The sequence below is a fragment of the Sebastes fasciatus genome, chromosome 16, assembly GCF_043250625.1.
Source record: "Sebastes fasciatus isolate fSebFas1 chromosome 16, fSebFas1.pri, whole genome shotgun sequence".
Lineage (NCBI taxonomy): Eukaryota > Metazoa > Chordata > Actinopteri > Perciformes > Sebastidae > Sebastes > Sebastes fasciatus.
Window position 1 is genome coordinate 31,240,461 of NC_133810.1, and position 13,901 is coordinate 31,254,361.

Sequence of the window (13,901 nt, forward strand, 5' to 3'; positions counted from 1 at the left end):
TGAGGGGACGCACCATATTTTACCTGATAAAGCGACACTGCGAACAACAAACCTGTGTTGAAATCAGCAGGAGGAGAGTTAGCAACGTTAGCTGTTAGCAGCTGTTAGCAGCACAGTCCTGACTGGATAAATAACGGAGATACTAACGTTAACGGAGGTGCCATTGAGTTATTATTATGAGGCGTTCACTGTCTGCTCAGCAAAATGACCATTTGGCAAAGGTAAATTACAACGTTATCATGATGCGTTCAAATGTGATCTCGTAAACATGAATAAATCCAGTTGTTTGAAGGAGATGTTTTCACATCAATATAAAATAAATAACAGGGAGGGGATTATGACCTTCATAAAAACTTACCAAGATGTTTTTTAATCAAAGCAAATATTTAAATAATCATAATCATTTGAATTGTGTGTTTTTATGCAAATAACCACTATAGATGACAGTTACAAAGTACAGTACAGTACTGTGTACAGTACCCTCCCATGCTCAAAAACTAGGGCTCCCCTGAGACACGGTGTAATTCGAACACTGTAATTAATTAAAATTGTATTCCTTAATTTAGCGCAGCGCTTTCAAAGGTGGCAGACAAAAAAAATACTTGTTTGCCACAGTGGCAGGAAGTGAAGAAAGTTAATTTCAGACCCTGCTTGTAAGTCTGTGAGCAGACGGTCCGCGAGGTACATTTTATTATTTTCTAATAAAAGCTGTTCGTATTTGCCATTAATCATTGTAAACTTGTTTATATCCATAATTCATTCATCCCTGATTCCCTTACAAGACAAACATTGAGGAATCCTGACCTGCTCTGTCCAGTATCACAGATTTATTTCAGTTACACTGACTGAATTTTTGGCAAGACTCAAAACAAAACAATACAAATCTACGCTTGAGGGGAAGGACGTGGATATGATGAAGCATGAGGATGCACATATCCTGATGTCCACAGAATGTCTCAGCTGGTATAAAGCAGGTGAGTAGGTAAAGGAGGTAATTGGAAAATAAGACTTGACAGTCTTGACAGATGAGGTCTGAATGGACAAAGTGCTTCAGACAGCAGGAGGGAAACATTGTCATGCTCCTGTGGATGCACCTGAAACTCGTACCAGTGGGATGTGTGCTCATCCACCACTCACTGACTCCAATCTAGAAATATGGATTGTTTAATCATCCTGTCATGGTGTTAGCAGCAATGATATTTTGTATTCTTATGTTGTCTAAGGACTGTATGAAGGGAGGAACAATAATGAATATCTAACCAGCTTTCCTTACCTGTCAGAATTAATAAAGTTAACAGGAGGATTACTCAGAGATGCCATCTACCATCGATTGATAATAGAACAATTACAAGATACTTGTGTGCTGATGAAGATTTGAGATTAAACTGTGTGCTGCGGCTGCAGGTCGATAGCCTCTCTTTCTTTCTTTCAACATTTAACTGACAGACTCTCAAAAGCAGCTCGACCGTAACAGGTCAGAAGACAAACAGATAAACACAGCCCATTCACAACAGGTTTAAAGATTATTCATTACATTATCTCAGGACATTTTCCTTCCACAAGACGTTTTAAAGGAACAGTGTGTAACATTCGGGCGGATCTATCGGCAGAAATGGATTATAATATCAATAAGTATGTTTTCTTTAGTGTATAATCACCTGGAACTGAGAATCTACCTCAGAATGAGCCATTTATATCTACGTAGGAAGCGGGTCCTCTATGTTTCTACAGTAGCCCAGAAGGGACAAACCACTGTGTTAACGTTTCCTGCTCGGGCCGGAGTCGATAACGTTACTCGCTCCGGGGTTAACCGCCGGATAACAAGACCCGGGAAACCTCTGTTGGCCTCGGGGAGCTGCAGCAGTTATTTCTGCACAAACTGAACATTCCCTGATGTTCTCAGAGCTGAACTAACTCCGTCTACCGCCCCACCAGCTCAATGTTCTCACACATTCACTGCCGCTTTCTCTCTCTCTAGCTTCACCACTCACTTCCCACGTACACACTGACGCTGCTCTTCTCCAAATGACCTACGCTACTCTGACAACAGCTCTAGAGAGGGACGTCGGCCCCCGTAGTTGTCCTACACACTTGGCCCTAGGGATGCTAACCGACAAGATTCGTGCCTCGCATGCAGCGATGTACCAGCTGCAGTGTCTGAGTTGCGTGTAGTGTTGCGGACATGCAGCCACTTTCCCAGTAAAGTCTCCACCGCACATTTAGTTTAGTTTAGCAGGTTGTCAGCTGTGTGTCTTCCCTCTTTTAACGATAGCAATTATCCGACAAACAGTGTGTGTATTTGTGCTACGTTAGCAGCTGTAGCTCTGCTGGTAGCTTCGTGCTCGCCGCCGCTCTGTCATTGCAGCGTAACTTTAGCGAGTTTCCGACAGACCGTGTGTGTGTGTGTTGGCGGGGAGTGTAGGTTTGTCGGTGGCGTTCTAGCTGTGAACGTAGGTGTTGCAGTGTGTGTACAGTTTATTTGTCGGTGAATAAATGCTACAAAACTACAACTCCTCCGCTCCGCTCAAGCGAGCCGGTGAGACCGGAGCCGACTTCCTGTATCTTGCAACTCCGGCTCTGCCTCTTAAAGTGAACCAGCTTTTCTCCTTAAAGAGACGAGCCGCTCCTCTGAGTTTCTCTCAGCTTTTTAATTAATTATTAACATTTCCTTTAACCGCTTTAACCGATAGCGTTAATCGGTTAAAGTTCTTAACGTCGGTTAGCTGTTAAACGGTTCATTATTAACATCCCTAGACCTTACGCATACACCAGTGATTGGTAATGCTGGTAAACACGTCTACACAAACTGAGAGCAGGTCAGTGCTCACTTCGCTGTACGGTCTGTGTAGATGTACAGATCAGTGTGACTGCGCTCCACGGTGTATGACAGCATGCACCACAGAGCTCCAATCACAACCCATATGGCTCCAGACCACCGGGGTTAATAACGGGAGCAGAGGGCAGCTCCAGGAGAGGACACCGACAGCGGAGGGACGGCTGGGGAGGGGGGGGGTTGACTTTATCTCTTTCATCAGAGCCACCCAACCTACACTTCTCTCTCTACGGCAACTCTTTCCTAACACCACCACCCCCACCAAATCCTTTCCCCATTTCCAAATCCATAAACCCTGAAATCCATTTTTCTGCACGGGGGTCTCAGTATGACAGGTGCGTGTGTCTGTGTGTCTGTGTGTGTGTGTGTGTGTGTGTGTGTGTGTGTGTATCCTTTAAGTCTTTGAAACCGTATTCTGGCCAACTTTCTCACCCGTAGTAATCCTAGACACCAGTGTGGGAGAAACAGCTGAATGGTACTGTCACCACTTGGATCCTCCTTTCTCTTTCTGTCTCCTTCTCACACGTGCACACACACGTGCACACACACACACACACACACACACAAGAACTAATTCACATGAAGGCTGAGGAAGACAGGAGTTTCACATCTTCACCTGTTTATTCCCTAAATTCCACAAGGCAGCTGCCATGTTGAACCTTGAAGGCTTGACCTCCAAACAACCTTTGAAAACAGGGGATGGGGGTTGGCCTCGGGGCGGGGGGGTAGCTTTATTTGAAATGCATTTGACTCCGCCCCCCGTTACCTCTTCTCCTCCCGTGTTAGCGTGAATATTCATGAGCCATAAAGCCAGGCGGTAGAGACGTAGCAGGCATAATAAAACCGTCAGACATATAAAACACTCAAAGACAGAGCCGCCGGGAGCTCAGGGCGAGTCACTCTGAATGTCAAATCCCCACCCAGGGGTGTCTGGCCCGTTAGGCCTATTGTGCTCGACTGACTTTTATGCATCCGACATGAATTGGCCTCTGCTCCTGGCACACAACTTTGTAGTCTGCATTTTCAGGATCAAAGAATCTCTTTTAATGCGTGACATCGGATCGGAGCGCGCCACAAAACACACAGCCAGGAAGTGTTCAGTAAAAGTGGTCCGGGATCTGTTCTTAACACAAGATAATCAAATGCACTCTCTGAAAAGGATGTTTAAGGCGTACTGCTGTGATGACTGCTACACTTACAGCACATAATATGCATTTAGGGAACTCAAGTGTGTTTTTCCTTTTGATCCTACATTTGTGACACATTATTTATGGCTCTTCATCTTCAACAATGTTTGTTTAAACTCCTGCAACCTGCCAACTATACATCATATCTGAGGTGAAGCTCCACCTGCTGAAGCTTGAAAAGACTCATGCATCAAACATGTCATTAATAGTAAGTGGAAACTGTTCGTGATGTAACTGAGCAGAACCTTCACTAATGACTTATTGAGGGCCTAATTGTCAGTATAAAAGCTTGGAAAGGAAATATGGTCTGAACCTACTTCGTGTAAATGTATGAAACCTGCTCAGCATTCTGAATGAATGTAATGTATATTAATGTTAATCATCTGTCCTATAAAGCCAACCAGATGCGTACAGCTGCAGACAGCTGCAGACACCACGGATGTGTCGTACTTCTGTTTATACTGTCTGCTTAGTTAATGACGTGCTAACATACTCCACTAATGTTAGCTCCATGGGTTTAAGTAGAAACGTACCATTTTAGAAACGTACATCTCCCTCCAACCTCTCCGGTAACCGGAGTAGAGTTTCACTATTACACAACGGTTAATCATGAGTAGCTGAGACTCTGTGTAGGTGTATCGAGCCTATATTAAATACCCTTTTCCTGCCTCTGAGTTAGAGATGTTGTGAATGAGGAAATAGAGTGATTTAATATCACATTTGTTTTTCTCCTTTTAATGTTTAACGTCCCTTTAACATATTGTTAAAGGGACGTGTCTTTCGTTGAGAATTAGACTATTTAAAGTCTCACTAGTGGCGAAGCAACAGTGATGTTCGTCATTCTAACATGTTGGTCTAAACCAGGAGTCAGCAACCTGCGGCTCCGGAGCCACATGCTCCTCTTTAGCTCCTCTCCAGTGGCTGACGGAGTATTAGGGCCACATTGAGGAAAGAAAATGAATCTGAGATTTCGAGAATAAAGTCATAATATTATAAAGTAGTAATTTTACGTGTTATTTTCTTTTTTTCTCGTAAAGTTATGACTTAATTCTCGAGATTATTTTTCCCTCAATGCGACCCTAATACTCTGTCGTACATTTGCACTTTGGCCCTCACTGCATTGGACTTATATACTATATACTTAGACTATAAACGGTGTTACCTTCATCACAATGCTCACATGTTTTGCGTCTCCAGACAGATTTCTTTTGTTAGTAAAGTTTGCAGCCCCCTGGTCTAGACTGTCTCAGCAGCTATTAAACATATTGCCCAGAGGATGAACCCGAAGTTTTTCATCCAGCACCACCAACAGGTCCAAATTTCCCACCGGCCAACACTCCATTCATGACGAGGGACAGAAGCTGTGTCCACACGCTGACGCCAGGTGGGAGGTGTTGTAAGTTGTTGTATGAAATATTTGTTTTGGATATTTTTTTCCTCACTTCTGAACTACAGCGTGACGGACTGAATTCAAGCTGACTACAGCAGATGTTCTCCGTCAGTGAGGAATCTACAGACATTTAAAGCCACCTTTTTAAAGCCTGAACGGGGTGTTTGATCTTCAAAAGACAGATTGTGGGTGGCGGATCGGACTTTAAAGCTGAAATCCATAACTTTGTGCACTTTCAGACTATAAAGACGATGGAGTGACCAGTGTTACATTTGTTTGGCTTGCTGCTTCAGTTCTTCATTAGCAAATGTCTAGACAAGCTGCAGTAAAAGCTCGACTTCAAAAAGATCTTTAGTCTTTAGCCTCTTTGGTACATACACTTATGTTCTTATATATTTGTCAGCAACATTCTGCCAGTTCATCCATACTGCAGCTCAGTGGTCTTCATCACCCTGCCTGCCTCTCAGCTGCAACAGATGGCCTGTGAGGGGTTAAACCTCCTGAACCTTCCACCCTTCCCACTGTGTTGGCTCCCACCCCGATACCAAATATACACACCAACACACAACGCAGCTCCCTCTGAGTCGCCCCCAGTGAATCCAAGTCACAGGCTGGGGAGTAAAGTGACACCGTGCCACAAAGTGCCATCTTGTGCCTCCTCTGGTGCCACGCTGAGCCCCCTGGCAGCTCCAGGCCGGCTTATGTGCCCGTGGCCTTATCTCCGGCCCCCATTGGTGCCATGCGGAGGGGAGCTGGCAGGAGCTGGCACTGCCTTGGCTTTGGCACTGGCCACTGTTTGTTCTATATAACCTCTCTGTCCGTCTCTGGAGGGAGTGCTCCAAAAAGGGTTTGTGGGTTTGCGTGGTTGTGCAGGCGGACGCATGCTCAAGAAGTAAAACACACAGTTTGTTCTCTATACCACTATAACAACTGCTTTGTGCCGAGTAGTGTCCCTGTGCATTTGTCTGAATGTCACTTTCTGAAGGACCGCAGCACAACAGAAAGCTTGAGCAGCTGTGTGGCCTTGCAGACTGAAAGACACCAAGAAGCTCAGAATACACACCAAACCCAGCCTGGTTTCACATCCTCTTTGTTGGCCCACCGTGCACAGAAACACGTCATTCATGGGGAGTGAGAACCTTCTAGCATCGGTCACTGCTCTGCTCCTTTGTGACAAGTGAGTCACAACGCCTCCGCCTCTTCTACCTGCTCGGTTTCCACGTATACGGCTTATATCACAAATACCCTGCAGCTCCCGATGCCGATACCGAAACAGAGCGAGCTGAAAGGTAATCCTTCATGTTGCTTTTAGGAAAGGTGACGGACACACTGCCCAGACCTCGGCTGTTTATAGAGAATAGAGGATGATTCATGGGCTGTTTTTCTGTGCAGGCAGTCAGGGGAAATTCAGCCTGATGATTAAGTTAGGGGCTGGAGCCTACCAGGAAAATATGACGCCCGGCCGTAAGGTGTTTGACAGGAGGCTAGAGTTTCACCCTTTTTTTACTGGGAATAGTTTCCTTTACCACTTTCAGCTGGTTTGTGTTAGTGCCATGAGAAAATTCCTGAGATGGTTTCAGATGATATTAGAGGCTGGAGTGAAGGGGTTACAGGAAATGTTTAAATCTTCTTTCTGCAGAAGCTACTAACAGCGAGCTGCTGAGACTCATTCATGTCTAAATTAGAAGATAAGCAAGGATAACAGAGGCAAAAGTTCATTTTGTGTGTCATACACTTCTAGGGACTTTTACTTTGGAAAATATCTAAATTAATACAGTAAGAATGTTTGATTTTCAGCATGTATGTAGTCAGAGACGTCCTGAAGTCAAATACATCAGTCATTATCGGAAATTATTCATTATCCAGCAACCCAAAAAATCAAAGAATAAAGACATTTCCCTCACAGATTAGTGGGGTTTCCTTTTTAATTTATAAGACACATGTAATGTTTTATACTTCTGGTGAATATAATCCATCAATCTTATTTCCATATATGTATTTTGTATATACAGTTCCCTTTGTTAACACCTTATTTTGAAAACCGTACGTGTGTCTACTTCCTCTAACTTCTCCAAGGTGGTCTCTAGCCCTCCCGTCAGCTCCGTTCTCTTTATCCATCCATGGATTACCTCTGCGTAGACTCAAATAAAGCAAATTTATCGATTCTATTTCAAGATCGTTAAAATAAAAATCGCGATACATAGGTGAATCGATTTTTTTTCACGCCCCTCAAAGTCATTCTGCAGCACCTGATTTGAGTCACATTATCTTGTGTCAAGGTAAGACTTGGGGAAATGTCTGCTGCTGTCAAAACAAAGTTCTACTTTACCGTGATATCCGAACACTAAAGGTAACGAAGGTTAGAGCTAATTGGCCCGATCTGCATTTCATTAAAGTGACACTGATCACGAGTAGCCTTGTTATGGAGAGAGAAAAAAATCTCCAGGTGTCTGTTTGAAACCCACCTGACAAGATTTTGTTGTATTTTAAAGAACTAACATCTGCTGGAGAGAAGCTGCCAACCAACAGCGGCCTTCACCTTCACCTCCCCCCCACACCCTGCAAGAAAGGCTTTTTTAGCTTTCCTGTCCAGTGGCGACAACTGTTATCTCTTTGCAGGAGCTAGCTGTCATCCATCTACATTAACAGGCCTGGTCGCAACACGGCAGAGGCCAGGCTCTCTGGAGCGGGAGAAGATAGGATGTGATGTCGGAGGCCGGAGAGGAGGATGGGGGTTGGGGTTGGGAGGGGTGTCGGTGGAGGGGGTCTCGGGGTGCAAGCTGCCAGGAGATCTGACACCAAGGTCAGGGGTGGCGTCTTGAGTTAACTCAGCCGAGTGACGGTGATGATAAGAGAGCAGAGAGTCCTTTGAAGCTGCCTGTACACGCTCCTCTGCTTTTATAGTGCAGCTAACACTATTACCTCTATCTGGGATTTCATTTGGTTCTACCACATAATGCAGGACATGATGTTTGACACCTGATATGTGCACAAACACTGGGCTATCACAGCTATCTTGTCCTGCCTGTACACAGACCTGTTCCCTCTGTTACTGTGTGTGTGATGTTCTCTCCAGCTATACATTTCCTCTAAAACACGTCATGTGTATTTCACGCCACCTACATGAAAAGAGACAGATCATCTGAGTTAATCTGTGTCTGTCTCCTCCGATAGATTTCTGTCTTTTGGTTCATTCGCACCGACACACACACATCCTGTGACATAATGCATTCCCCAGCCCCTTACCCTCACCTTCACCATCACACCTTACCCTCACCTTCACCATCACAACTAAATGCCTGACCCCAACCTTAACCCTAACCTAAACCTAATTCTAACCTCAACCTAATTCTAACCTCAACCTTAAAACCAAGTCTGAACCCTCAAACAGGCCTTTGAAGAAGGGAGGACCGGCCAAAACGTCCCCACTTTCCAAAAACGTCGTCACTCTGAAGGTCTAAAAACTCAACTGGTCCTCACAGAGATACCAAACACCTCAGCAAAAACTGAAAGACTTACTTGCCACCTCCAGCGATGCATTGCGACTGACTGCCTCGCCCAGGTAGTTGCGCGCCACGCACACGTAGACGCCTTCGTCGGGTTTGCTTCGCCTCCCGTGTACGATTCGCAGGAAGAAGAGGGAGCCGCTGGGTAAGAGCATCCGGTGGGATCGAGGGTCCTCTCGATCCGTCTCGACGCGCTCACCGTCTTTGTACCATTCCACCATCGGAGTCGGCCGTCCCTCTGCCTTACAGTTGAGGGTGGCCGGCTCGCCCTTGGACACGATCAGATCGGACGGGTGTTCTATGATTCGGGGAGGCGCATCCTCCAACCTGGGTCGGGATCCTGGAGATAACACGACAACGGAGGGAAGAGGAAGGGTTAATATTGAGTCCATTTTGTGATGCATTTTCTATTATGATGGTGCTAATATGATTTTAGAATATGAGCGTTGAACTGGTGATTTGGTGTTTTAAAGCCGACACATTAGACAACAGATTGAAGAGAACGGCGATAACAATGGGTGTTATTGAGAGTTGTTAAGGGTATTTAAAGAGCACAACATTGTACCTTTAGATTGATCACAGATGGCGGATGTAAAGAGTGATGTTGGGCTAGTAGAGTAAGGAGGATAATAAACACAACATAAAAGTCTTTTTTTACATTCTGGCCAGCGAGCAGCACATCCCTCTCCAAACCTCTCGAGCTGCAGGAAACACAATTTTATCACAGACAACACGGCTGTGTGAAGCGAGCATGTAATGTAATTACTCAACAGTTACATTCAAAATATAAATCAAGAGGACGTGTGAAATTACATGCTCTAAATTCTGCATCTATCGAACCAGAGCCAAATTCCCCGGCAGTGGAGGGGAAGCAGGAGAGAAGGAAACATGGTAGAACTGTGCTCATCAAGAGCTCACAGGTTGACTGGACTACTGATATATTCAGCCGTAAATATAAAACCAACTCAAGACATTTAAAAGGAAGTTTTCTATTGAATAGAATTATCTGCAAAGCTCTGCATGGTGCAAGTGTCTGTATATTAATTATCAATATAAATGTATTGCCTTCCCGGTCAGTGTTTTGCAGTCTGCAGGTTTCTTTTGAAAGTCTGATTGAAAGGAATGAATGAAGACAGAGACAGAAGCAGACGGAGACGGAGACGGAGACGGAGGCAAGGTAATTCCCACAGGTTTTTTTGCAAGCTTTGAAATTGCTTTTCTCCCCCCCTATCTTTCCTTTTCCTCCTCCAATTTGAATGACAGCATGTTGGCGGTACAATTATGTATGAAAAACAGTGACACAACCTCAAGCACCATGAGGCACAAGTGAAATTTCTCCCTGGAGAGCATATATGAAAGAAAGACAACAGGAGGTGCATCATGCCAGGTTCTTTCAGGTTTTTGTTCCAGGGGATTTCAATGCTGTTTTTAAACTGAAACCGGTTTTCACTGTCACGGTGTTGCATGCTTTAGCCATGCCATGCAGCAGCATATTACGCAAATGTATGTTTTTTAGAACATCCCAGCAGGAGATTGGCGGTCAAGGTTGTGCACATAATTGGAAGACAAAAAAACATGAATTGCTTTGTTCAGCGTTTAGGAGTTTTGTAGCTTCTGCATCACACAGAAGTTAAGAAGTTCACTCCAATGATGCTGATCTTGTGGAATAACTCATTACTTAGTTCATGTTTAAACATGAATTATGTGGCCAAAAGTCAGTGGACACCCCCTCATGTAATCTCCACAGACAAACATTTAGAAATCAGAATGGGTCCTAAAGAGCTCAGTGACTTAAATGTGGTGCTGTCATAAGATGCCACAAGTCACTTAGTTTCTGCCTTAGATCTGCCTAGGTCAACTGTAAGTGCTATCATTGTGAAGTGGAACAGCAACAGCAGCTCTGCCATGCAGCGGTAGACCACGCAAACTCACGGAGCGGAGCCAACGAGTGCCGAAGCTTGTAAAAGTCACCAATCATCTGTCGCATCACTCACTGCAGAGCTCCAAACTGCCTCTGGAAGCAACATCAGCACACAAACTGTGCATCGGGAGCTTCATGAAATGGGTTTCCGTGGCTGAGCAACCACACATTCACCATGCGCAATGCCAAGCGTCGGCCGGAGTGGTGTAAAACACGCCACACCTGGACTCTGGCGCAGTGGAAACGTGTTCTATGGAGCGATGAATCACGGCAGTCTGATGGACGGATCGCGTTTGGCGGAGTCCAGTAGAACGCTACCTACCGGACTGCATAGAGCCTACGGTACAGTTTGGAGGAGGGGTAATGGTCTTAGTTCCAGTGAAGGGTCTTCTTAATGCTACAGGACACAAAGACTTTTAGCCAATTAGGTGCTTCCAACTTTGCTGCAACAGTTCAGGGCTGTCCAACCACGACTACCCCTCTGCACAAAGAGAGGTCCATAGTTGGACGAGTTCAGTGTGGAGTACAGCTGATCAGGAGCCTGTTGCAGTTTGGGTAAATCTCAAACCTCCAAGGTGATCAAGATAGGAACTGGTTTCCTGTGTTCTTCCTCTCCAAAGGAAAGATAGCTGAGAACGTGCCTGCAGCACAGCTATAGACCAGGAAACAGTGTAATCAGGTCCAACATGAGAAAGAGGGTTGAAACGGTTCTTCCCACAGGTGCACGGATGAGAAGCAGTTCAAAGGTTCAGACTCTCCTGATAACACCCGATAAGAGAAGCAGTCAAAATTCCTGTCCTCAAAGTGACAAATCCTCCGGAAGGTTTTAGGGGATTAAGAACTCAGCTAAAGTTCTTGTTGCTGATGGGAATATAGAAGTACCGTCTGATGGCTCTGCTCTCAATTCAATTACATTCACAAAGACGGAGGAATAGAAAGCTCTGAAAAGGAGGAAATGGTATTGAGGCTTTGAAGTTGCTTCTAGTTAGAATCAAACTGCTGCTGGGTTTGTGTCTGACATACTGCACCATGGATTCACCAACTTTGCTTTTCTAATAACCATTCCAAAACTATCACAGTGAGTATGGATACCTCATCACCACTGATGTGCTTTTATATAAATCTACACATATTCATATACATATACATGTATAGCTGTACAGTAAAATTCATCTATAACATTTCAATGAAGCACCTTGCCATATAAATCTACTAGTGTCTTTTATTCACTGTTGATATTCAGAATGTGTGTGTGTTTAATATGTAGGAGCATCCTGACTGGGACACTGCTCCTAAAGCCTGAATGATGGTCGACTATACTACAGGCTACAGATAACACAGGAGAGCAGTTTAACTATTAACACACCACCTTAACCCTAAAATGTTCCAGTGGAGTATTATAGGCCAACTATAGAAGATGCATAGCCCAATATAATAATAGCAATAAAACCACAGCTAACTATGACTGACACACATGATTAATGAAATAATGAATAAGTCGACAGAGGTTGCTGATACCGGCCGATACACACGCCTAAGCGGTCATGTTGATGGTGGATGAGTCTTCATGGATGTACATTAACAGACAGCTGGCATTCTCCCATCACGCCACCATTGGAACATCCATGGAAGTCTAATGTTATCTGTACCTATAAAGCCGCGTTACCACCACCAACTCCCCCCTGTACTTTACTCACTCCGTTGGCTTCCAGTTCGCTTTACAATCCATTTTATTAACGGCCTCGCCCCACCTTATTTGTCCCAGATTCTAACTCTCTGTGAGCATAACGGGGCTCTGCAGACATCGGGTCAACTTTTTATAGAAGTCCCGAGGTGGAGGTATAAACTGTGGGGTGATCGCTGCTCCTAAACTACGGAACAAGTTCCCCCCTGATATATACGCACTATCACTGACCTACTACTCTTTAAATCTAAGCTCAGGACTCTTTTATTTAGACTGGCTTTTAATACCTCCTGTAGTAGCACTGTGACATTTTCCCTGAGCTTTTTATCTACCTTTTTATGATTGTATGATATGTTATGTTTTTATTCCTGTTATTTATTGATGTTAATGTGAAGAACTTTGGGTACCTTTTGGTTCTTGTAAAGGGCTATACAAGGCTGTACTTCGTGACCTTTTGGGGGTTAAATGTCCCCCAGAACTTAATTTAGAAACGCAACCAGTTCCTCAAAAGGTTGGAAAAGGAGCTTAATATTGTAATTCTATAAAACAGGGCTACAAGGTAACAGATTTTGGATATGATCAATTTATATTAATAAATTAAAGCAATCATCTTTATAAGGCATCCTGTGGAATAAAACAGCCTCTCCTCCCTCGAGGTCTCTGAGCGGTTATAGAGCCCGTTGGTCTGATAGCTTTAAGGTAGCGTATGTATCACGGCTGAACTGAGTCTGTCCCGTCGGGAGGGTTTGGAGGAGGGGATGGGGAAGGGGGGGGGGGGGGGGTAGTCTCTGGTGAGAGCTCAGCAGGACAGAGCCTTTAAGAGCTGACTCATAAATTTTACAGTCCAAACTGGTGGAACAAGCCATGTGGAAATGTAAAGCGCAGGCTTTTAAAGAGGAAGAGACCACCGTGTTGACTGAGCTAAATATCATGAAGAGGATGTCCCACTGAACACCAGCTCAGTTCAGACATGATGAAACCATCCCTCCGCTACTACACACACAGAGATGCTCGGCTCCCTTACTCTGAGAGGTCACGCAGGGAAAAAGAAGTAACTGCATCCGAGATGATTTTGCAAGAATGATCTGAATCTACGTTGATATCACTAGAATGAACAAGCTTCTCTTGTGCAGCTGCAGGCGGTACATTAGTACGAGTGAAGATCTGCATGTTGATAGAGACTGACTGCGTTGCCACAAGACTCAAGGATATTTGAGTTTCTAAGCTGCGTTGTATTCCCCCAGCTACACAGTGAGGGCAGACGTATGTAACAGATAAGGGCGAGGCTGGAAAAAGATGAACTCAAATCGGGTAAAATGGACAGCTGGAGTCTGGAGAGTATGGCCGCCTGTCTGGAGAAGGGTGTCTAATAGGAGAGTC

At 44.6% G+C, this 13,901-nt stretch overlaps 2 protein-coding genes across 9 annotated transcripts in view; one reads left to right on the top strand and one right to left on the bottom strand.

The window, feature by feature from the left end:
• The window catches only part of robo3 (roundabout, axon guidance receptor, homolog 3 (Drosophila)), a 159,090-nt gene that overhangs the window by 61,166 nt on the left and 84,023 nt on the right, over positions 1 to 13,901 (bottom strand). For all 8 annotated transcript variants that reach the window (XM_074612058.1, XM_074612050.1, XM_074612052.1 and 5 more), the window contains exon 2: positions 8,930 to 9,256. In XM_074612058.1, the coding sequence (XP_074468159.1) occupies positions 8,930 to 9,256 (327 nt within the window). The remainder of the gene's footprint in view (positions 1 to 8,929; positions 9,257 to 13,901) is intronic.
• Positions 1 to 13,901, top strand: part of esama (endothelial cell adhesion molecule a) — a 210,537-nt gene that overhangs the window by 25,083 nt on the left and 171,553 nt on the right. The window lies entirely within an intron of this gene.